Source organism: Akebia trifoliata, chromosome 4 (genome assembly GCF_017979445.1).
Source record: "Akebia trifoliata isolate Shusen 1 chromosome 4, ASM1797944v1, whole genome shotgun sequence".
NCBI lineage: Eukaryota > Viridiplantae > Streptophyta > Magnoliopsida > Ranunculales > Lardizabalaceae > Akebia > Akebia trifoliata.
The window spans coordinates 22476838-22501049 of NC_141378.1; the positions used below are offsets into that span (position 1 = coordinate 22476838).

At 36.3% G+C, this 24212-nt stretch overlaps 1 protein-coding gene and 1 long non-coding RNA gene across 21 annotated transcripts; both read right to left on the minus strand.

Moving 5' to 3' along the window:
• Positions 1-568: 568 nt before the first annotated feature.
• Positions 569-15590, minus strand: EMB2777 (Sas10/U3 ribonucleoprotein (Utp) family protein). 2 transcript variants are annotated; one of them, XM_086440507.1, is made up of 16 exons: positions 15276-15590; positions 15033-15124; positions 14827-14914; positions 11393-11538; positions 11043-11195; positions 10714-10853; positions 9642-9729; positions 8895-9071; positions 2530-2703; positions 2342-2419; positions 2097-2239; positions 1867-2008; positions 1386-1654; positions 1189-1255; positions 976-1044; positions 569-883 (listed from the first exon to the last, which is right to left on the minus strand). In XM_086440507.1, the coding sequence occupies exons 1-16, from the start codon at positions 15379-15381 to the stop codon at positions 752-754; spliced, it is 2064 nt and encodes a 687-aa protein (XP_086296633.1). In that variant the 5' UTR covers positions 15382-15590; the 3' UTR covers positions 569-751. The 2 variants fall into 2 exon arrangements, with proteins under 2 accessions (XP_086296633.1, XP_086296632.1); XM_086440506.1 differs by having other exon boundaries at positions 2342-2425.
• A 3695-nt stretch (positions 15591-19285) lies between these two features.
• LOC147404503 (uncharacterized) lies at positions 19286-23993 on the minus strand. Of its 19 annotated transcripts, none has more exons than XR_015177802.1 (4): positions 23707-23987; positions 21067-21186; positions 20739-20904; positions 19403-20143 (listed from the first exon to the last, which is right to left on the minus strand). It is a non-coding gene; the product is annotated as an uncharacterized LOC147404503 (long non-coding RNA). The 19 variants fall into 19 exon arrangements; XR_015177807.1 differs by having other exon boundaries at positions 19404-20143; positions 21067-21182; XR_015177805.1 differs by having other exon boundaries at positions 19404-20143; positions 20739-20911; positions 21067-21182.
• Positions 23994-24212: the final 219 nt, after the last annotated feature.

Consider the following 24212-nt stretch of genomic DNA (forward strand, 5'->3'; position numbering starts at 1 on the left):
TTCAAAGGTTTTTTTTTTTTTTTTTTATTGTTTTTTTTTTGGTCTATGCTCGTACAATTATCATTCAAACTTTATCCCAAAGTATTGGGGTTTGATTGATTGAATCTTTTGCTCCTTTTTCATATTTGAAAGTGAGAGCATTTTTTTCATTATTAAAATCAATAATAAAATTTAATTTTTAGAATCCATAATCTCAATTGACTACATTATCTTTTAGAAATAATTATTTCTTTTTAATCGAGAATCATAATTGACTACATTACAGTTGTGATACAAAATATTATTTACCTCTGAGCGAGTAAGAAAATGGCTTGAATTGCTGCTGATTTTTTTCTTTTCTTTTGTTACTTACAAATAATTTTTAATAATTCAAATGTTCAAATCTACATAAAAACAAAAATTATTTTTTAGAATTCAAATGTTTCAGATTTTGTAGTATCTTATCTGCAAGTCCAATTGCTTAGACCCAAATTCGAAGGTATTCACTTGGCCACTCCACCAATCCAATCCAAAAAACTGCTTCTTAAAACCAAACACTATTTCGATTCGACCAGCATAGAATAAAACCTGGACGGACCTCTCGGCAGATTTTTTTCATTTTAGTACATCCAACCATCCTTTCCCATAGCAGACGAGCACTTTTGGAATCTAAAAAATTAACTGAGGCGGATTTCCATCAACAACATAGGTATAAAAATAAAAATAAAAAAGCTGGTTCATAAATATAAGGGGACCGTGATCCCCAGGGGATCTAGCTTTTGAATCTGATGCTACGGCTGATTCCAGCGTTGATTCCAGAAACTTCTCCACCATATGGACCACTAGGCCTCTTGACCTCCCGCACCTGCCCTTTACGACGCACCACAGCCTTCTGGTGCTTCAACTGAAATAACATCCAAAAATAGAAAGTGAGTAGATAATGTCATGGGCATTGATTTGATCCATTGGAATCTCAGAAATTTGCTGTAAAATTACCTTGTATTTCTTTCTTGGATTCTTGGTAAGCTTCTTCCGAGCACGAGTTAGCCCTCTATTTTTCTCAATCTGGTGTCATAGGAATTGAAAACATCAAAATGAGATCGTTACACATTGAATGTAAATGGAGCATATAATGGGCGCCACATATCGGATCAGTTATGGGTCATCCCCAACAAGATGCCCTATTTGGTAAAGATGATTTGTACTGACCTGATAAGTAATAAGTCGTTTCCCATCTACCACCTCGGTTTCCGTCACAGATGGGACCACGGGTGTTCTGCATAAATAAAACAAGCATAAGAAATCTATTTTCTCAATACCATTTTCTTGAGAAATTGATTTTCTAGAGAAAATGTTTTCTACGCAATCATAGACTTCAACCATGTCATGATCCCAGGGAAACAAACCTTGAATACAACTCTGCTTTTGCAGATAATTTTGCAGCTCTTTGTAGTTTCACTTGTTTATAAAATTCATCTTCTGATTCTTCTGTTCCCCCATCCTCATCAACATCTGCATTCATTGGTTCAGCCCCTATACCTCGTAGAGTTTCAAATTCATCACCGACCTCATCAATGGGCTCAACTCCAGCTTTTGATAGAACCCGAAGCTCATGCTTTCTCCGTCTTTCTCCAATATCATCCCTCTTAGGCAAATCATCGTCACCGGAAATAACCTTGAACAGAAGAAAATGTTTGAAAAGTATAATCTTTCTTTTTATAAACAAGAAAATCAAATTATCCAAAAATCTGGACAAACGTATAAAGAGCCCTATCCACAAAAAGAATATCAAATACCTATGAAAGAAATCAAACAAGTATCCCAAACAAATCCAACAAATAACCTCTAGAAGTAATATTAAAAGAAAATTCTGATCAAGATCAATACCTTTGATTTATTAACTTTTGTTGTAACAAGTTGTGGTAGTTTACTTAATCGCAATGAACTTGCAAGACCATTATTGGAGCTATAAGTGCCTCCCTCGTCTATAATAACCTCATCACCAAAATCATCAAATGTTTCGAACTGTCTGCCCAATTATAAATTACATGAATTAGCGTCCTCTCAGCATTACATAATAAACATATATTTTGGGTGTATCCATACAAGACTTGTACCTGTTTACTGGTTGCACAAGATGTTTTTGAGTTCTATCCGGCTTCTGTAATATGGAGCTAAATATGCCCTTCTGCTTCAATTTTTCTTCAAGATTTGCTCTCACTTTCAACATTTCCATGCTTCGTTGGCCAACTTGATCAGCCTGCAATATTTTTAAATTCAATATTAACAATGGGTGCAATACAAAATATATGCAGCAATGGTAAAAAACAGAGCAAATAAGAATAAAGAGTTTATGCTTGACCTGACGCTTGTGTTTCTCTTTTTTATTTTCAGAACCCTTAGACAAGCCCACCTTTAGCAACTCAGCTGTTTCATCAGGCTGCATCTTTATCAGTTATTTTTCAAGGTATCAGCACAGAACAATTATTTCAAAGAATAAATAAACTCATACAAAAATTATTGACAGACAAGATTAAGACAGATAACTACCAATGTGGCTTTACGTGACTTGAGTGTAATAGAAGAGGGTTCACGATCTGTGCTAACAGGTGCAGATGCTAATGCAACACTTTCTTTGACCTGATTGGCTTCGGATTCCATCCCATGATCCTGGTTAAGAATTTCTTCGATTTCTGAAGGAAGACTCTCGTCAAGCTGTTTCATCTGTCAGTTGAACCATGTGTCAGAAATTTTCAAGTTGAAAGGGATATCAAACTCCATCTTTCAATAGTAAGCAACCATAGTTTCCCGGTAGAGAAATGAATTATGAATGAACCCGCGAAACTGAAAGTGGGAATGCAGGTATTTCTGCGAGATATGTTTTCAAATCTTGTCAGCAACAATTATTTATTATTCTACCATAGATTTCTTGCAAAAAAAATCGGTCATATTTTCAGATTTATTGCATAGATCAGATATGACCATGTTATCAAAATATATTACAGTTATATTTTCTTTCTTTTTTCTCTTCTGATAAACAATTAACTTACTAATATTTGAGAAGAAAGAAAAGAAAAACAGACAAAAGTGAAGCATATCACTCCTAATATTTTTCCCACTATTGTGAGAAGAAACAAAAGAAAAACGGACAAAAGTGAAGCATATCATTCCTAATATTTTTCCCACCATTCCATTCTAAATTCAACAATATCCTTCTGAAGAACATGTGGATTCTATTGAATTCAATAACATAGCATACCTAGGAGCGTCTCCAACAATGCTCTTTAAAGTAAAGAGCATCTTTTGTCAAAAAGTGACAAATGTTATTTTAGCTAGCCTAAAATTTGTTGATTGCTCCAAGAAGCTCAACAAATCTTTCTTTACTGTTAATATTTTATATTTGTTAAAACCTACTTAATCCTACTAAGTGTCGTGAGCTCACATTTTGGCATCAAAAAACATGATCCGATGTCATAGGCTTGTAGAGAATGAAATTCTAAGAATTTTGAAAATAAGTAAATAAATAAATAAATAACACTATTTTTCTCTGTTAAATCTTAATTTTAAGTTTTGAGACTTAGTAACCATCCATTTTCAACACCTTGGATCAGCTCAAAAACTTTTTTTTTAAAATAAAATTTTGATAGGAGTTTTTCCATGAATTCTAGAAAGATGTGTTGGATTGCCAATGTGATAATCTATGTGGGCCCAATGACCCTTAGTTATGATTTGAAATCTTACTACGTAAGAAAAGTGTTTTTCATTTTCTAACATTAAAATAACTAGTCTTGGAGTGGAACCCCCCTCTTTATTTTAACATTTACTTCTAAAGAGGGATCAAAGTTGTGGAACTCGGTAGGAAGGTAGGTGCGCGCATTATCCTAGGGGAGGATGAAATAGCTTGGGTCTGCGAACAGCTTGGTATTGCCAAAGTCACCTCTAGAAGTATACAATCGAAATTCTCCAGGGTAGGGCATACGCTAATCCTCAGGAAGGATCGAAATCGCTTTGGGAGGTTTGTGAAAATACAACAGTTCTTCGCTCATGCGCGGTCGAGTTTGGTTATTTGTCCAGAGGGTAAGAATGGTATTGGCTGGAGGTCCTTAAGCTTTGACATAAGGATGGTATTGGCTGCGGTTTTAATGTCGATGAAAATAATGTCTTGGAATGTCAGGGGACTGAACACTATAAGAAAGAGAGCAATGGTTAAGACTATGGTGAGGGCTGTCAAAGCTCACATAGTGACTCTATAGGAAACTAAACTGCAACAAGTGCATGAGAAAACAGTAAAGGAATTGTGGGGAATTCAGAATGTCAGTTGGGCCGAACTTCCCGCAATAGGGACAGCAGGTGGTGTGTTATTCATGTGGGATAAACATGACATTGAAGTTGATGATGTGCTGGTTGGGGCCTTCACGGTGTCCATCCTGTGCCGTTGCGTTAGCGATGAGGTAAAATGGATTTTCACTAGTGTATGGACCAAACCTAAACTCAAAGCGGCGACAATTTTTGGGAGGAACTTGACGATGTACACAATTATTGGGACAAATCATGGTGTTTGGGGGGCGACTTTAATGTGACCCAGTTCTCCTTCGAGAAATTTAGAGAGTCGAGAGTAACTTCAAGGATGTGGAAGTTCAGAGAGTTTGTGAGTAGAAATGAGCTCATTGATCTTCCTCTCCAAGGAAACCAGTTCACCTGGTCAAACAACCAGGATAGGGTAATTCTTAACCGGTTGGACAGATTCTTAATTTCTGAAAACTGGAAGGAACATTTCAACTCTTTGGTGCAAGAAACGGTACCAAATCCAGCCTCGGACCATTGCCCCATTTGTCTTCGAGTAGGGGCAGTGAGGAGGGACCCGACTCCTTTTCAGTTCAAGAACATGTGGTTACTTCAAACAGGGTTTAAAGATCGTATCCATGGTTGGTGGAATGACCTCAATGTTCAAGGGAGGCCCGGGATTGTACTCCGGATGAAACTCAAAGAAATCAAAGAAAGGTTAAAAAAGTGGAATGTGGAGACTTTTGGTAGGGTGGAGATTAAAAAGGTGATATTATTGGAGATCGAGGCTCTTTATAGGGAGGAGAAAGATGGGTCGCTTTATGCGGAAAAGTGCTACAAAAGAGTGGATTTGAAAGAAAATTTTCAAAGGATAGCGACCATGGAAGAAGTGAGTTGGCGGTGAAAGTCGAGAGTGAAATGGCTCAAGGAAGGTGATAACAACAAAAAAAAATTCCATCGGATGGATAATGCTCACAATAGAGACAACCACATCTCTAAGCTAAAGATTGACGGGGTTAGGAAGGAAGGGGATGACGAGGTGGCTAGTTGAGTGGTGGAATTTTACAAGAAATTATAAACGGAAACCTATAGCGTATGGCCTAATCTGGATGGACTACAGTTCGATGCGATCATCATAGCCCAGAAAACATTCTTGGAAGACCTTCTAAGGACTCCACCGTGCTATTACCGCCATGAGTAGTGACAAAGCGCCGGGGCTAGACGGGTTCTCAATGGGTTCCTTTAAAGAATGCTAGGAAATTGTGAAAGGGAATTTAATGCAAGTGGTGTCAGAATTTTATCACGAGGGTTCTTGGATATAGGCTCTAATTGCTCCTTCATAGCGCTCATCCCAAAGACTCATGGGGCGGAGTACATTGCAGACTTGAGACCGATTAGTTTGGTTGGGTGCACCTATAAATCATTTCGAAGTTACTTGCAAAGAGATTGAAGTGTGTGTTGGGTGGGGTCGATGTTCTAACAACCAACGAGTGCATAGACTCAAGGGTGAAATCTGGCAAGCCAGGAGTGGTGTGCAAAATAGACCTAGAGAAAGCCTATGATCATGTTAGTTGGAGCTTCCTTCGATATATGATGGGGCAACTAGGCTTCGAAAGGATGTGGATTCGCTGGGTTATGAGATGCGTCCCAACGGCTTCCTTTTCCATACCAGTAAATGGCCCCCCCAATGGTTTCTTCAAAAGCTCGAGAGGCCTAAGACAGGGCGATCCACTTTCTTTTTTTTCTCTTTCTCATCGTAGAAGAGGCACTCGGCAGGATGATTGCTAAGGCAACCTCAAACGGGGATATGCAAGGTTTTTCAATGGGTCGGAGATGCCCTCAAGTCTCACACCTCCAATTTGCAGATGACTTACTGGTGTTTACAGAAAATTCGCATAGACAGTTGGGCATCCTAAGTGAGGTTCTTTGTGGGTTTGAGGTAGTCCCGGGTCTAGCCATTAACTTCCGTAAAATTAAGGTATTCATGGTCGGTAATGTGCATTGAGTGCCACTCTTGGGTGATCAGTGGGGACACTTCCGACTAACCATTTGGGGCTGTTGTTAGGCGTCCTAGCTAGGAGCAAGACAGTATGGGATCCTGTTATAGAAAAAGTCGAAAGGAAGCTGGCTTCGTGGAAGACAAAGCAACCTTAATTAAAAGCTCATTAGCAACCATTCCTATCTGTTAGTTGTCTTTGTTTCAGATCCCAAGAAATGTGGAGAAGAGGTTAGAGAGAGTGTTTCGTAATTTCTTATGGCATGACAAAGAGGGGAAGAAAAAGTTCTATGTTGTCAACTGGAAGAAGATTTGCATGCCAAAAGAAGTAGGGGGTTGGGCATCAACAAATTGGGGCCAATGAACACTGCTCTGCTAGGAAAGTGGCTATGGCAATTTGGGAGGGAGGAGAACAGCCTATGGAGGAAGGTGATTGCCTTAAAATTCTGAGTGGAAGAAGGGAGTTGGGATAGCAAGCCGAATCGAGCCCCTTTTGGTTGCATACTTTGGAAAGGAAAAATGTCTCATCTATCGACTTTTCATAACTATGTCAAAATGAAGGTTGGAAATGGACACCAAACTAAATTTTGCTAAGACACTTGGTGCTTGGATATGCCCTTAGCAACTAGATTTCCAGAGCTTTATGGGTTGTCTAGTAAAAAAGGGTGACCGGTGGCCTTTTTTAATTTGAGGGATGGAGACGGGTGGGCATGAAACTTTGGATTCAGAAGAAACCTGAACGATTAGGAGGTCGATTTAGTGCTTCCATTACTCGATAGCTTGGAAGGGAAGGAGTTGTGGACCGAAGTGGAAGACTTTAGAGTGTGGCTGGGTGGAAAGGAAGGGGTGTTCACTGTCTCCTCTTTCTATTCTCATCTAGTAGACTCTAATGTGCAAACTTTTCCGGCGTCTTCGATTTGGAAGGCAAGGATACCCTCAAGAGTGACTTTTTTTGCTTGGTGTGCACCCTTGGGAAGAATTTTAACTATGGACCAATGCATGAGACGGGGGGTAATGGGCCCAAACATTTGTCATCTATGCCTTAGGAGAGGAAACCACACGCCACGTCTTGATTCATTGCATTGAGGCAAACAAGATATGGAATCACTTTCTTCGGCTCTTTGGAGTGGTGAGTTTTATGCCAAGTTTGGTCATCAATACGTTCGAGTCTTGGGGTTCATGGGGGAGGCCGTTTCGGGATGCTAAAAGAATTTTGTGGAGAATCACCCCATTCGCAATATGTTGGGGTATTTAGTTGGAGCGAAATAAACGTACTTTTGAAGGAATATGTGACTCAGAAGAAAACATTATATTGCTAATCTTGGGGGATTGATATTCTTTTGGTGTAAAGTATTTAAGGAGTTTAGGGGAGTGTCTTTTGGAAACCTTGTGGTTAGATGGGATCAAGTTTGTAACAATGTGAATATTTGACTTTTGTATCTCTTGTTTTGTATTGTTTCTTTTCGTCGGTCTTCTCGACCACCTTAATGAAATGACCCTTACCGATCAAAAAAATAAAAATAAAGAAGCAACGGAGTTTAAGAGTCTGGTGAAGATGCTCGAAATTGCTAAACAGCAACCGTTCAAGTATTTTACGGAAAGCTCTTCTCTATATAATTTGGCAATAAAAAAAGTTTATGAGCACATGTATTGAATTAAGAATTTAAGAATATTTTACTGTGTTATAGCCCCATATATATATATATATAGGGGAGCGTTCGGCTGACAATCTTAGGATGACAACGTTGGCTGACAAAATTTGTCCTATATAGCTTAAAAGTTTCGGATTGGGCTGATTTTTTGTGAGGATGATCTCTACGGTGAGGAGATCATCCTTCATCAAAAGCCCAATCTGAAACTTCTAAGTCCATCAAAAGTGGTTTACAAATTTTCGGTAAAAAATCGACGGTTCATAATTCTAAAATAATTTTGATGGGGTTAGAAGTTTTAGATTGGTCTGGTTTTTGGTGATGGTCATCTCCTCACCATGGAGATCATCCTCACAAAACATCGGCTCAATCCAAAATTTCTAACCCAAATAGGAAAAAAGTTGACTCCGTTTTGTTATCCTAAGATTGTCAGCGAAACACTCCCCATATATATATGATGAAGTGACCTCAGGCTGGAACCTCATATCGCATGTCTTGACGTGAAAGTGTATGGGAACCATAGATGCCTTTCATCAAGATACGAGTGAAAAAGCATCTATGGTCCCTATCCACTTTCATGTCAAGAAGTGCCATATGAGGTTCCAGCTTGAGGTCACTCCAGTACGACTCATATATATATATCACAAACATCTCAACCACAAAAAAAAATCCAATAATAGGCTATTAAAATGATAATAAGGTGATATAATGCAACTTATTCCTAAATGAATAAGAATTGCATCAAATTTATATACCCAGTTTTGTAATCATAAGAAAATGATGAGATATTTCATTATTCTCTTTTTGAAAGACGGTTTTGAATCCAGGACATGGTTTAAAAACTGCAAGTTAAAAGGTTTCCAATCCCTACAGAATAACCTATTATATTCTTACAGAGGAAAGACTACAAAATTGTATACCCACCTTAATTCCCACAGATAATTAAAACAAAACATCACAAATATATTTTAGATAGAGATGAGGACCTTGTCCAACATGTTCTTGATCTCAACCAGACGACCTATGACTGGATGATCACGAACTGGGTGCCCTTCTGATTTGAGAAGAAGATAAAAGCTGATAGCTTGGCAATAAGACAACAAAAGAAGCTGCTTCACCTTCAAATAATGCATCCCTCCCTTGGTAGTGTTTTGCTCTTTTACCTTCACAAAGCAGAGAATATTTACCAAAGATGAACACCAACAGAATGCAGAGCCTCATAAAGGGATTATGTATATAGTAACTGTAAATGACAATGGTAAATGAAGGAAGACCAGGCTAGGATACCTATCTTTGTCCAGACTAAGGTCCAGAAGAGTTGGATCACACCATATAATGGGTCCTACTTAGGAGAATTGGGCCGAAAATCAAGTAGCCTTCTGATCCATACTTTCCTCAACTTTGATTATTTTCTCACAACCCAAAGGAATCTGACGGATCAAATGATTAACTTTTGCTAACACAAACCCAATTCATATTTAAATCGCCAAGGAATTAGCACAAATCTTGTGCGTGGCGTTAGCAAAATTTGGTGTGGCAATAAAAGCTCTCTATTTTTTTTTCCTTTGGGCATTATTAGATGTGATGGATATATCGGTACATTCCAACCTGTGCACGTGGTTGAACCATACATCGTAGGCAGTTCGAATGGGGACAGCATCCTGATCTAAGACTTCCTCAATTAATAATTTCACATACAAGGAAATGACCCTTAATAAAAGGGAGAGAAGTACCTTGCTTAGAAGTGGATTAACTTTGCTTTCAAGTTGATCAAGAGCATCATTCAGTTCTGATAGCAAGCCGACTAGCTCTGGAGCAGAACTGTATAATAGAATAAATAAGATAACGAAAGAAATCATAAACAGTGTTATCAAGCTCTAGGAGTGGCATTGCGTTGTGAGGCCTTATCTTTGACTGTGTATCGTTTTTTTCCAAATAAATAAATAACCTCCATCCAAATCTACCCAATTTCATTTGTTTCTACAATAACATGCACTCAAAAAAAATTTCAAGATTCCCACAATTTCAACCTTTACTATTTAATCTTCAAAATGAAGGACAAGTAAGTTTTTAAAAGGCTAAACTCCATACAAAAGAAGAATTCATAGTTAAAATAATATGCAACATGTTTCTTTTCAATAACATTATATCAAACTATAATAAAATATAAAAGAATCAGGTATGTATATTTTCAAGAACAAAAAAGCTTAACCAATCAAAAGGTGAGCCTAGGCAAGGCGACTGCCCATTGCCAAGGCACGCCTAAAGCTTTTGATAACCTTGATCATAGATGTATGGAATTTTTTGAATGACGTAGAAGGACAAATATATTATCACATCCTAATTTCAATAGGTATGTTAAAAAAATAACTCTAGAGTCCAAAAATCTGAAACTACAAGTTAGACAATCAACAAACAAGCTTTCCAGCATTTTTAAAGATGTAATTGGCTAGTCAATCACTAATATAAGACTTTATATTTCATCTTGGCATCATGAGAGCAAATCATTGAACTTCTTTATGGAAATTTAATCCTAGGAAGCAGTGGTAAAGGAAGAAGTTGTTCAGATAAACGAGTAAGAGGTTTTCGGGAAATATCACACAGATGTTGCAGAGTTCTAATCATTGCCCTTAGAGAATCTGCCAGTTAGGAATGACTTATTAAGCACTAACCAGGACTAAAGGATCGACTTTATAATTCAGAGTTTTCCCCTCGAGATTGTCACAGCATTCATATGGTGATCAAAGGAACTCCATAATAAATTTAATAGTTAAAATATTACGACGATACAATATAAAATCTTACCTATATACAACTTCCATTTGCTCCTCCCTAGACAAAGCATTCAGGTCTTTCTTAACCTCCTCGTAAGCTGTGCCTGTGTCATCTTCAGTATCTTCAACTGCATGGGGTTTTGACCGAGCTTTCACTTTTGGCAAAAGATCCTAAAAAAGAGGGGGAAATATGAATCACTATCATCAGTGAATAAAGGTCTGATTTATTATTAGTAAGCTTCTTGATAAGTTTTCTAATTTTTCATTCATTTATTGAGATAAAATAAAAGGAATCACTTATCACGGGGCAAATATCATTTTGAACAATGTAGAAGTAAATGGATGATGTGTAACAATTACCTCTAGGGTCCGCTCCCTATCAGAACCACTTTCATCGTGGTCAATATCCTCCAGTCCAAAATCTTCCATTGAAAGAGATTTTGCCTTTTCCCTTTGCAATCTTAGCACCTCTGCCTCCTCCTCTGCAGGGAGGTCCTCATCACTTGATTGTAGCTTTGAATTTCAACAGAATAATCAGTTAAAGTTAAACGACGAAGCGATAACATACATACATTATAAACTAAAACATCAGTTTGTTACAACCAATAATAAAGTAGAAAAAATAGAACTTTGGTTTCGTTCTATGTATGTTACATAAACGAAAGAACAAAATCTATTAGAATCAACCTGAAAACTATTAAATCTCGTACCTCATAATCAACATTTTCAGCACTATAATACAAGTCCTTCCTTCTACCCCATACGGATTTTTTTTCTTCTTCCTCCTCAGCCTCTTCATGCATGTCATCCTCGACTCCACCGATCTTTTGTTGTAAAAACTTCTGTTGCCTTGCAACTGGAGATACAAATGCAATTAATTATTACAGTGAAAAAATGCTTTCCATGAAGCTAGAGACTTGAGATTTGATACTACTAATCATCAGAAACCATTGATGTTGACAACGAAAGAGTTACCGTAAGGTTATCAAGGACAGTATATAAGAGGAGACATTCAGTAAGTCTCAACAATGCATTCTTTGGGAAATGATATCAAAAAATGCAAATTCACTCCTTTCATGCCATGTATTGTAGCAGGCAGGCTACAGTGAAAAATATGGAAAGGTCGAATGGGGCATCCTCTGCAATGGTTAGAAGGAATGTGCAACTTGAAGGTTCTAAAAGAGCATGATGAAGATCAAAAATGACATGGATGGAAGTTGTGATAGAAGATATTATGAACAAACTTGAATTAAGCAAAGAAATAGCCTGAGATAGAAATGGAAGAACGAGATTCATTCAACCAACCCCCAAAATTTTAGGATAAGGCTTGATGAGGACTATGGTCGGATTTGCACAGTGAAACAAATTTTATACCTTAAGAGGCTTTCAAAATGACGCACCAAGGAACAAACATCATTGTATATACTTCATATTTTATATACCAAGAGGTACTCACATCTAAGTCGTAAAAATCAAACAGAAATTACAACTAGCTGGTAAGAACTAAGGAAACTTAATCTACTCAAATCCACATAGCTAGGTATGTGCAATCACTAGACTAACTTAGGCACGGACATGTCTACTTTCAATAACAATGACATGGTGGGGACCAAGTCCCTATTCTTTTTTATAAGTATAAATTTATTGATCAAACAAAAGGAGGCTGAGATAGCCCCCAAAGAGTGCAAAGACCAAAGAAAAAAAGAAGAGGAAAAACAAACTCATGACACAGACTCTCACACACATTACAAGGAGCACATTTCCTCCCATCTGAACACAAAGTCCTTGCAGAAAGCTTACACCAGTGGAAAAAAGTAACCTCAAGATGTCCAAGGTCACCTCATGAAGCAATTTCTCAACTCCATAACAAGCTCTTCTATTCCCCCTTCCTAAGCCCCCAAAAAGTGCAAAAGGGAGGATGGACCATAACCGAGTTTGGAAATACTCACTATTCCTCTCCCTGGAAAAAACATTGTAACCCACCCTTGGAACAATGGCATAACTATGTTTGGAAGACTCACTCCACTTGGAATAGGAGGAGGAAATGAATCCAAGTTTTAGAAACAAGGGGACAAGAATCAGTTTCCTAACTCTTTGCTTGCCTTACTGGGGAAATAAAAAAATTTGGCATAGACAAGCCCCACATATCAAGTTTTCTAAGGTAAGATTTTTTTTTTTTTTTTTTGATGAGATTAAAAAACTGTAAGATTTCTATCAAGAAAAGCCAACCATTGAAAAATATATTTTGGAAGGAACAAGATGTGACCAAATGGATGCCTCCAGGAATACAATGTTGAACTAGGGCAACAAAGCTTTATGAAATGAGCACTCTGAAAAGACTCTTTCCTCATTCTCACTCCATTCTCTTCTATCTTCCTCAACCAACACAGTGTGTTAGAGTTAATGGTTTCCAAAAGATTTGCCACTACATTGACCTCCCAATCGTTGATGTTCCTCATGAACCCAAACCCAAGTTTGTTCGCTCCCATTACGAATCAGACACTCTTCCACCGTTTTGTACTTATACAAAGACAATGCCTAAAGGGGAGGAAACTGTGATGATAATGGTGATCCTCCACACCACCTATCTTCCCCAAAACGAGCCTTATTCCCTCTCCCTGATCCCCAAACCTCCATTTTTTTTTTTTTTGCGCACATACAAGTTCCCACTTGAGCAAGTGGTACTTTCTATTGTCCTCCCTATAGATCCACAATGTTAGGAAGGGATACCCTTACTAACAACTAAAGTTTCAAAATTTGATAATCAACATTACAATACAATAAGAAGACTATGGTGCTGTTTGTTAAACTGAACAAATAAGTGCTGAATGATTATAATTGTTGAAACTGTATAAGCGCTGAATTTAAGTGCTGAAATTGTTGTTTGTTTACCGATCTGAATTGTGCTGAACTGATTCAAATTAAGCGCTGTAATCACATAAATATGTTTGTTACTTAATGCTAAAAACTAATAAATTGACTATATTACCATTTTCAACAGTTGTATGTTTAAGGGGAAATTATTAATAAAATCCATAAATAAAAATTATTTATTAAAAAAATACTAAATTTAATGAAATTCGTTTTGGGAACCTAGCCGAACAAATTCTCTCTCCTCCACATCATTTAAAAAGTAAATTTTAATTTTTTTTAATTCAAATTAAAGAGAGAGAATATTAAATATAAATATTTCGTTAAATATTAAATATTAAATATTCCAAAAAAAATAAAAAGAAAAGAAAGAGGAAATTTCTCTCTAATTTGAATTAATATTATTTTTTTCATTTGAATTAATATTATTTAAATACGTAGATGAGAGAGATAATATTGGTGTGGGTTGCCTTATTAATTTGTTGGGTGCTTATATCATTATCCATAAGACATAAGAGGTAATATCATTTCAAGTATAAGGGCATACTTGTCCGTGTTGAAAAAGACCGGTGCTTACCGCTTCAGCAAAAAAATTAAGTGATCCAACTTCACTTAATCCTTTTCACTTATTTTTCAGCAATAAGTGCTGAAAATGTGGAGTAAACAAACGTGCTAATTGCTGAAGCTGAATTGCATTCAGCATTAAGTGCTGAAATCGGCGTTAAACAAACACCCCCTATATGATTCAGTTGATTCCAAAGTCAACACAAACAGGAATAATGTAGTAGCATTATGGAGAAAGGGGTCCTTGCATGTTATCTTTACATGATAAAAGGACTTGAAATCATTTTTAATAAATCATTTTATTCATTAAAAAAGGCCTTGAAAAAAAAAAGCCTATGTAAAATTAAAGGACCTAGCAAAAATGTGCTTCCTCATTAAAAGAAAAAAAATGTTGTAGCAGACAAATGCAATGTCATTATCTTGCTAAAAAACAAAATCTTAAATGAATGACTACATTTACATATTTGTGATATTTGTGCAATAACGACTCATCAAACAGGGGATTGATTTCTCAACTAAAACCCGTCAACAATGTGATCATTCAACTGGGTCCATCAATATTTCTATAGAAAATTCAACAATCATCAGTAGTAGATATATATGAACCATCGAATAAATTAAAAGTATATAAAATCCAAACATTATTACAGGTTCATAATGTCAGTCGGAATAACTAAGATAAGAAGTTCAAATTAGCAATTTTTATTACTTTTTGCAGCAAGACCAGTAAGTTGAGCATCATCACCAATCTCGTCATCATCATCATTGTCATTGGCATCCTCATCCTCATCAAAATCCTGTATGGAGTATAAAATCATGAATTAGTTCGCCGGCGTGGGGGGCCAAACCCAAACACAGAATCTCGCACGCACTCATGTGCGGAGGCAAACAAGGCACCTCTTCTACACAACTGACCTCAAAATCAAACACTGGTTGCTCGTTATCTTCGTCTGAAGCACCGAGATTGCCTTCAACATCAAGTGGAATTATATCCCTCTGTTTATGAACTGCAATCACACAAGAAGAACAACACAAAGCATCGTTTTTTTTTAAACTGAAATATTAAATTAGGGTTTTTAAACTTTGTGAAATTGGATAGAACAACAACACACAGTAGTGAAGGTGAAGAACACAAATCAAATGGATGGAAGAAATTACAGGCATCGATTTCGTCGTCCATGTTTTCCTCCACAAAATCCTCATCTCGGGTTCGCCTCTTAGGGTTTCGGGTGTCTTTCTTCTGCCTTTTGCCTACCTTGCCCATGTCTTAGAAGCTTGAAAGGTGCAGGTTATAGAGCTATGGAAAGAGAGAGAAAGAGAGATCTGAATTCAAAAACTGATGAATTACAGATATAGAGAACTGTAAAAAATTTAAAAAAATAAATAAAAAGGAATAATGTTATTTTGATTATTTCGTGATCTTCAGGCTTCGCTCTCGTTACTCTTTTCTGGTTTCCCTCCTAAAACCCTAACCATGTGTCAAAGCCCTAAATAACTGACCACTTAAAAGACCCATTTCTCCCTGACTTTTAACGTAATTAACCAAGGTTTTTAAAGATCTGATATTAGCACCCCAACTTTTACTTACTACACCCATATTAAAAATAAAGAAAATAAGTGAGCCATGAAGAATAAGTAGAAGTTTTTTTCTTGCTACTTTCTTGTTTTTGGATTTCAGATTTTAATTTGAGCCTAATCATAATTATAAACCACTACTGTAATTGTTTGAAATGACTCTTATAATATTTTGTAATGTTGAGATAATAATTTACAACATTTGCCATCATGAATGACAAATGGAGAATGGGAGGGGTTTCTTTTAATTCACTCTTCATTTCACAACAATGATATATGAATTTTGGATATTTCGAGAAACTATTGAAAAAACAAATAGATGAAAAAAAATATCTAGATCACATTTCTGTGAAGAATTCACAATTTTTTATTCTTAAGTTCAACATTTTTATTGTCGAGTTCACCACCTTTTTATTATCAACAACTTTAAAAAATAGAGCTTTTATTCCACACCAACTATTGCTAATATCACCCAAGATTTCTACTAATTCTTTGGTGATTTATATACGAATTGGGATATTCTAAAAATGTGGTTAATTAACTTACTTTCAAAATAAATATAGCTCCAATAATTATTTTATTCTAAGAAACCCTCATCTTTGTATAAAATTAGGACTTTAATACGAAAAAATATTCTATGCTCTTTCCTCTTCGTAAAGAGAGTTTTTGTTTTTCCCCCACTAGGCAAGCCATATTAGAAGGTCAACAATTAGTGGGTTTAGGTTGGTTTTGAATTGCTGAACACTTTTCTACATGATGAGAAGATAGAGAGATTGTGTAAGAAACCCCAACCTCAAGAGAGAGAGAGAGATATGTGAGAATAAGAAACTTACCGAGAAGATGACTCCGCTAATGAAAATGGTCAAGAAATCGTCGGTGAAAATGACTCCACGTTTTCGTTCTTACAACTCCAAAACAAAAACTGTGTGGATTGTGGAGAGAAGAGGCGTGAGAAAACCCCTCAAAAACAATAGAGAGGCGGGCAGAGAGCCAGCTAAGCCATATTTACCGAGTGGAATGAATGTATGTGGATTGGACGGCGGATCAGGGCAAGTTAAAGAGCATGTGAAAGCAGAACTAGTACAAAGACCCATAAGAGGGCTTGAACTAGCGAGATAGGCTCAAAAATAGGCAATTGAATTGAGAAGGTTTTCCGCAGTTGACCGGGAAGGGCTAGCAGAAGAGGGAAGGGCTGGAGGGCAGATTCCACCGATAAAAGAAGCCAGGCCACATAAGACTCTCTAGGAATGGACAGAAGAGGCTACGGGATTCGCACACTAGCAGGGCCAATCAGCGAGACTTTTACAAAAAGACTAAACAAAGAATTGACTGAATAGGACACGAGCGGGTACTTTCAAGCCTATGTGACCAATGCACTTATGCTGCCTTCACTCAAAGGAAAGCACTTTCAAAGAAGCAAGGGATGAAGGGTCAATGTAATATGAGCTGAAATCGATTCACTAAGCTAGCTTAACTCTTGAACTACTTGAACTAGAGGAGCGGTACGAGCTACTAATAGGCTTACTACAAAAGAAAGAAAGGCTATTTGAGATCCTTTTTCAAGGCTCAAGTACTCTAACCCATGAGACTGATTAAGGAAGACCAATTAAGGAAGGGTGGTCGTAGATTAGATATCTATTAACTGCTTGCCAACCTATCCCGGATCAGTTGGCCAAGTAGAAATACCTATACTAATTGCGACAGGAGAAACCGATAGAGTTGAACAGACAGCCAACAGCTCGCGATTAAGAGATTTTCAAGTTTAAAGACAAGCAAATGCAAGAGATAGGGGAAAAAGGACAGATGGTGCACATATTGACTTATTTTATTGCTGCCTATCGACCTCAGCTCCTATGCTTGCTGCCTGCTTATTTGTTTTAAAATATGATATTTTAAAGTATTTAATAATGGAGTTGTTATTGCCACATCAATTAATAAAATTATATGTGCCACACCAATAAAAATGAATGTGCACACCATTTATTTAAAAAACAAATGTGCATATTATTTTTTATTACACGCCAATGCTCTAGGACAAAAAAATCTAAGATGAAGTGAATATCTGTAGAAGTATTGCCCAAACGATGAAGTGAAAATCTCAGCTAAGTGACATCAAACCCCGTCAAGTCAACAAGCGGCTCTGCAGTAAGAGTCTCATCAATTTTATTTTTAACTAATAAAGTAATGAGAAACAGTGCAATGAAATAGATATTTCATTGCATCCATTTTTCTCTTACATAAGTCATCAAAGACCATTGATGCCTTCTAAACCAACATATATTCAAGTAAAAAACATTTCCCATAGATTTAAGTAAGTGACTACTTAAATCTCTAGTGATTGAAATGAAAATTGGAAATGAAAACTAAAAATAAAAATTTGCATGAGTTGTTCTTACAAAAAAAAAAAAAAAAAATTATCTCGAAGTAACCTAGTTCTCAAATCATAAGAGAGAGAGAGAGAGAGATGGAAATGCAAGATCTTGCAAATTTAAACCCTAAACCTCAATCCCAAAATGCCCAAAATACAACAAGACATCAATGCTTGGAAACTCCATCCCTTACTGAGGCTCTAGCCATAGAAGGGCACACTTCTAGGTGAATTTTCGATTCTCTAGCAACCTAGTTCTTCTTGGAGATCCTTTCATTGCCTAAACGATTAGTTTCTAAGAAATCGAATCCGATGACAATCTCTTCTACACTTATATGGACATTGGGAATCTCGGATCTAGAATTAATGATTCCTATACTAGAGAAAACAGGACTATAGATCTTTGGATCAACTATGGTGGTGGCATCAATGGAGGGTATGGTGGAGGTGTACCGTGCACAAGAGAGAGAGAGAGAGTGCCGCATTCAGCTTGTTTTTCTCTTACACTGTGTTTGGATTGAGGGAAGGGGAGGGAAGAGAAACTCATTAAGGGAAGGGAAGGGAAGGGAAGGGAAGGGAAGATTCTCTTCACCCTGTTTGGATTGAAAGAGAAGAGAAAAGAAAAAGTCAACTTTCTTCTGTTTGGTTAGGATTCATAAGAGAAGAGAAGAGAAATTATTATTGTCAAATGACTATTATACCCTTCATAGTAAAAAACAAAATTCTACTTATACAATTCTACTTATACAATGATACAAACCTTCATACCATATTTCCTGTAGAAATTCCCTATTATCAAACTTAAGAAATACAAGACTGTATATCATGAAAGCTTACATTCCACCAATGTTTTAAAAATCAAATTGATTCCCTGATTCAATTTGGTTGGACAGATGTATGTTTTTATTAAAAAAAAAACTAAAAATACTTGTTCATCTCATTGACTCAAAATCCAAGTCATTTAGCACACTAAAATAAGCAAATTTGAGATTAAAGACATGGTCCTAGACATTTAAACCTACAATGATGGACCTTTTCAAGCTTCTTACAATTTCTCTCAAAATGTTGAAGTAAGCTATCAACTTCCCAACAGTTACTAGCACACATCATCTGTAACCCAAATTCAAGCAGATTATATAATTATAACGATTTATTAAGCCATTTATTTTCTATCAATTACTAGTGAGAGTGGATAACATTGATTAGAAAGACTCATTTTTTTATTATTAATATCGTAAAGTTATAATGTTTTTCTAAACTATTTTGATCTAGATTAATTGTTCTTGATCGATTGGCACTAATAGGGGATATTGCATACTAAATATTTACAAAGTCTCAAAAAAAATTTCTTCCTTCCCCATATAAAACATAGTAGTAGAGCTTAGTTAAGAACCTTGAGAAGTTGAAGACAAGATCAACTGTCAATAAAAGCTTGAAGGGCCAGATGGTTGGGAGTTTGATCTTTGAATTAATTTGCTTAACCTTTCCAAGCCACATGTTCGACTCAACCCCTTATCCTTAGTTGTTTGTTAACAAATGAGGTCAGGTTGTTGGGTGTGACATGGTTCATTGTTGACTCCTCATGCATTACTACTTGGTGGCATTTTTTAAAGGTTATTATAGCCATTTATTTTGATAAAAGGATAGCCATATATAGTAGTCAAATTACATAAAGGATGTTATGTTTCGAGTCACAATATGGTTTCCATACATAGATGTTAGGCAGCCATCTTCAAGTTCTCCTAGGACTGTTTGGACCAACTCATGATGAACATCACAATTAAACCAGTATGATGATTTGCTTTTCTTCGTCAAGGAGCCAAAAATAAAAATAAAAATGTACATTATCACAATTATTGGTCTCTACCCAACAGATCCCTCAAGCTTCAAACTCATGAGCTCGTTCACTTCAGAACTGAACTCGGCAGGAAGCTTGTTGAAGACATCTTCGCAAAAACCAGAAATAAGGGCTTTGACTGCCTTGTCGTGATCAATGCCCCTTTGCTGAAAGTAGAATAGCTGATCTTCACTAATTTTTGAGGTGCTAGCTTCATGTTCGACACGGGCTGAAGTGTTTCTTCACCTGTTGAGCAGATTAAGATTAAATTTACACAAAAGAAAAAAAAATTCCTGCTTGGCAACATTAAGTTTCGTAAAATCTCCATGCAGGATATTAAAAATGATGAATACATAGATATGTAAATTCCATAGACGCAATCTCCATCGTAGCCTACCACCAGTGCTCAAAACATGGCACGTACATCACAGGTCCAACAACCAACTTAATCAGAAGATACAAGCCAACCAAATCAATGAGCCATTCTAGCAAATGGTATAGAGAACTCCATCCATAAACCAGATTATAATCACCCAATCAGGCTGAATTTGACCTAGAAGTATCAACCAGATTAGACCACACCCATCTTCACGGCACTATAAACGGCATAGCTGGACTGGAATGGAGTTCCAAAGCAACTGCCATCCACTTTTATATTCACCTTTCTTTGTAGATATACATGGTGATGACCTCCTTGGTTATGATGTGACTACTATCCACTTTTATACACTCACAAGATAATAAAAATGAGTGTAGAATAGGAAAATTGGATTCCAGACAACTAAACCACCCTTTACCATTCAAAAACCCTCAATTTAAGCGGAAAAAAAAAACATTCAACCTGAAAACCGCATTCCCCTTTTCAAAATTGAACATGCCACCGTTGCCATTACCACATAAAGATGTTTCACCGGATCTGTAGAAGTGAGGAAATTTGCAGGGGAAGGACAGACCCAACTGGTTGTCAAGAGCAAAGGGCCATTGCCGCTTCATGCCAACCATCTATACTACATTCTAACAAAATTCATCATTAGAAACAACCCCATTTCGCCATTTTAATTAGGAGAATAAGTTCAATTAGATTGTAACAAAGTTGTTAATGAAAATAAACCAACTTCATTGTCATAGATTGTTTTTAAGTCATGAAATAAGATACGAAGAAATGATACCACATGCCTTCTCCTCTAACCAAAGAGGAGTTGGATAGTTGCTATAACAGCTTTGGTTTGAAGGGGGCTCCATCATGTCTTTAAACAATTGAACATGTTCACATTGTGAAGGAAACCTGCCTTCAGAAAAATGAAAATTTAACATGTAAAGGAAATTGAAAATAAATTGCAAATCCATACCCCCAAGAGACTAGCATTTAAGATACTTTACATGTTCCTCCTTACCCTCTTTTGTTATGTCAGTTCCCCCAAAAACAAAAGTGAGCTAAATCAAGTGTTAACTATATAATGAGATTTTGTACAAATCCAAATCCTGATCTCAAATGCACCACGATAAAAGAAGGATAAAGCACTCGAACCAACTGTTGTATGACAAAATACCACATTTCTCCAATCATACAAACCCCACATTCAAGCATCACCAACCCATCACCCATGGACGCAAGTGAGAAAATAAAAAATTTCTCCTTAGCTTCCTATTCTCTTCCACCGGTTCAAGGAACGGGCATTGTTTCCGAATCGCCCATACGTCCACAGCAGTCACGGTTGTACCAAAAATATTCAGCCAAACACTCCCAATGTGCTAGTGACATTGAATAATAAAAAAAACAACAGATAAGATGGCTATGCATAAGCAAAAACCATATGATTCCTCATTGATTGGTCTTGATCTCAGGTTTTTCAAGTGACAATCTCGCTAAAAATTAGCAAACCTGTGAGATAGCCACTTGAAACCTTTGAGATTGTCACTTTAATCCTGCGAGTTAGTCATTTGAAAAACCTAATAACAACGTAAATGGAAATTGTGGAAGTTCAAGCATATTTTTCAAAGGTAAGCTGGAATTGATACTCAAGACATCAGAGTTGCATTGCAAAGAAAACCAATAATAACACACGCGCATGCAATGAAGGATATTTGAAGTTTTAGTAAATGAGCCTTGCAAGTTCAAGAACCAAATTTAGAAAATTAAAAAAGAAAAAAAGATATAAAAAAAAAAGCTTAATAAAAGAGTGAAGAGAAGTGCAAAAACCACTGAAGTAACTACTCAATTTTAGAAAGTAATAGAAAGAACATTAGTACAAAGCTACTAAACACACCACCAGACTAATCCTGAATTTCTTTCAAAATATTCATCTCCTCAAGCAGAGTAGATGCCCCATTCACCAATCCAACCCCTGTTTTTCTCCTTTCTTCAACAGAACAAGTCATTTTTTTTTCTCTCTATATCAAAGTACAAGAACCCACCTTCACTTCAACCAATTCTTTCGTTTTTGAGCTCAATACCTACTAAACACACCACCAACCTCCCAAAAATCTCATCTTTCTTTAAAAAAAAATAACAAAACTTTGCTAAACCCACCTCACAAAATCCAATCTTTCTTTAAAAAGATATTGACTTTATGTTGGTGTGGGGTACAAACTCACTATAAGTGGAAACTAGCACATCTCGCCACCAATTGTTCTAAAACTAGCAACAGCTCCACAATACACATCTTTCATAACATCAACATATGGGACTCTATGTTTTTCCATGTCAGTAAATTCATGTGCAAATGTGTCTCTATTTTCGAAACTTTACCATTAATTGTCCAAGTAAGAAAATAGCACCGATAGTCAACCTCCTTGCATTGACCCCACGATAATTGGTGAAATTTTACATATCACGCTTGTTATTGTAAAAAAAAAAGGCACCCATACCATAATACTCCATTTCTCTAAAATTTTCTTTGTATCTAAAAATATTGTTAAACAACCTAAGAAACCAACAAAATACAATTTCTCCAATGTACTTCCAAGTATCTATAGGGATACAATCTGATCAGAAAGCCTTTTATATTTTAACCGGAGCCAAAGTCCCTTTCACTTTTATAACACAATCTTACAATAGCTTATATATCTTATGTAAGATAAGCATTTCCTTCAACTTCTAAGCTCACTAAGTGATCTTCATTTTGCAATGTATGAAAATAATCCCTTCATCTTTCCTTAATTTTCCTTACTAAAATAGAAAATTTTGGTTTTCATTCTCAATGCATCAATATCTCCAGTTTTCTTCTTTTATGTTGCAAGTTTGTGAATATCTTTATCACCTTCCTTGTACATAAACAGTATGAAACATCATAAATTCTGTGTTTACCTAATTTATTTGCTTCTTCTTTAACAGATTTATATATTTTTTTTTCCTCAAAACTTTCGTGTCTCTTATTTACCAACAAGTATCAACATGGTTTTAAATCTTTTGTGTGTGTGTGAGAGAGATTAAAACACATTAAAACAGCCCCTGACATTAAAACACATTAAACCTACAGTGCATTCAAACAGCCCCTGACATTAAAACACATTAAACCTGTAGAATTCGTAATCAGATCAACAAAACTCCAAATCCTGAGAACAAATAATAGAGATTCATACTCGAAAAAATATAAAAGCAGATCAAATAAAAATAAAATGTGGAACAAATCAACCAAGAAGCACGAATCTAAAACCCCAAAATTATTGTGCAGATACATTAAGAAAAAAAACTAAAAAATCAAAGTTCCAATATTAATCTGATATCTGCAATTATAACGTAAATTTACATATAATAAACAAGAGAAGAAGTTTGTGATCTTGGAGAAAACCTAGATTTGAAGATTTACCTTTCTCGATCGTTTGAGGTGAGCAGAGTAAGCTTTTACAAACTCGTGTGGAGAGACATAGGTCGTCGCCTTCGTTCCTTCTCTCGAGGGTTTCTTCGTCTCCTTCGCAAGCATCTCTATGGTTTCTGAAATTTAATTATTAGATTTAGTTGGGGTGTAACTAGTAATAGTTGGCCTGCCAATAATACGTTTCTTTGGAAATTTTAAAAAAGAATGAGGGCAAATTTGGAAAGAAAATTTTATTCCCTTCCCTTCCCTCCGCGTCTCTCCATTTTTGGGGGGAACAAAATTCTACGTTTTTTCCCTTCTCTTCCCTCCATTTTTCTTCTCTTCCCTCCTCACTTAACAATCCAAACAGGGGAAAAGAAGAGAAAACAGCATATTTTCTCTTCCCTTCCCTCCCCTTCCCTCAATCCAAACACAGTGTTAGTCAAAAGATGAGAAGAAGACGGACAAAGGAACAAGATTTTTTTTTAATTTACTCCTCACATCCCATATTGTTTGTT

What these genes read in the sequence shown, in the direction of transcription:
- EMB2777 (XM_086440506.1), bottom strand. Translation starts at nt 15,381, where the DNA reads ATGGGCAAGGTAGGCAAAAGGCAGAAGAAAGACACCCGAAACCCTAAG. An exon ending in TTAATCCACTTCTAAGCAAG is followed by an intron (nt 9,072 to 9,641) that starts GTACTTCTCTCC and finishes TGCTTTGTGAAG; the next exon opens with GTAAAAGAGCAAAACACTAC. An exon ending in AAAGCAGAGTTGTATTCAAG is followed by an intron (nt 1,256 to 1,385) that starts GTTTGTTTCCCT and finishes TTATTTATGCAG; the next exon opens with AACACCCGTGGTCCCATCTG.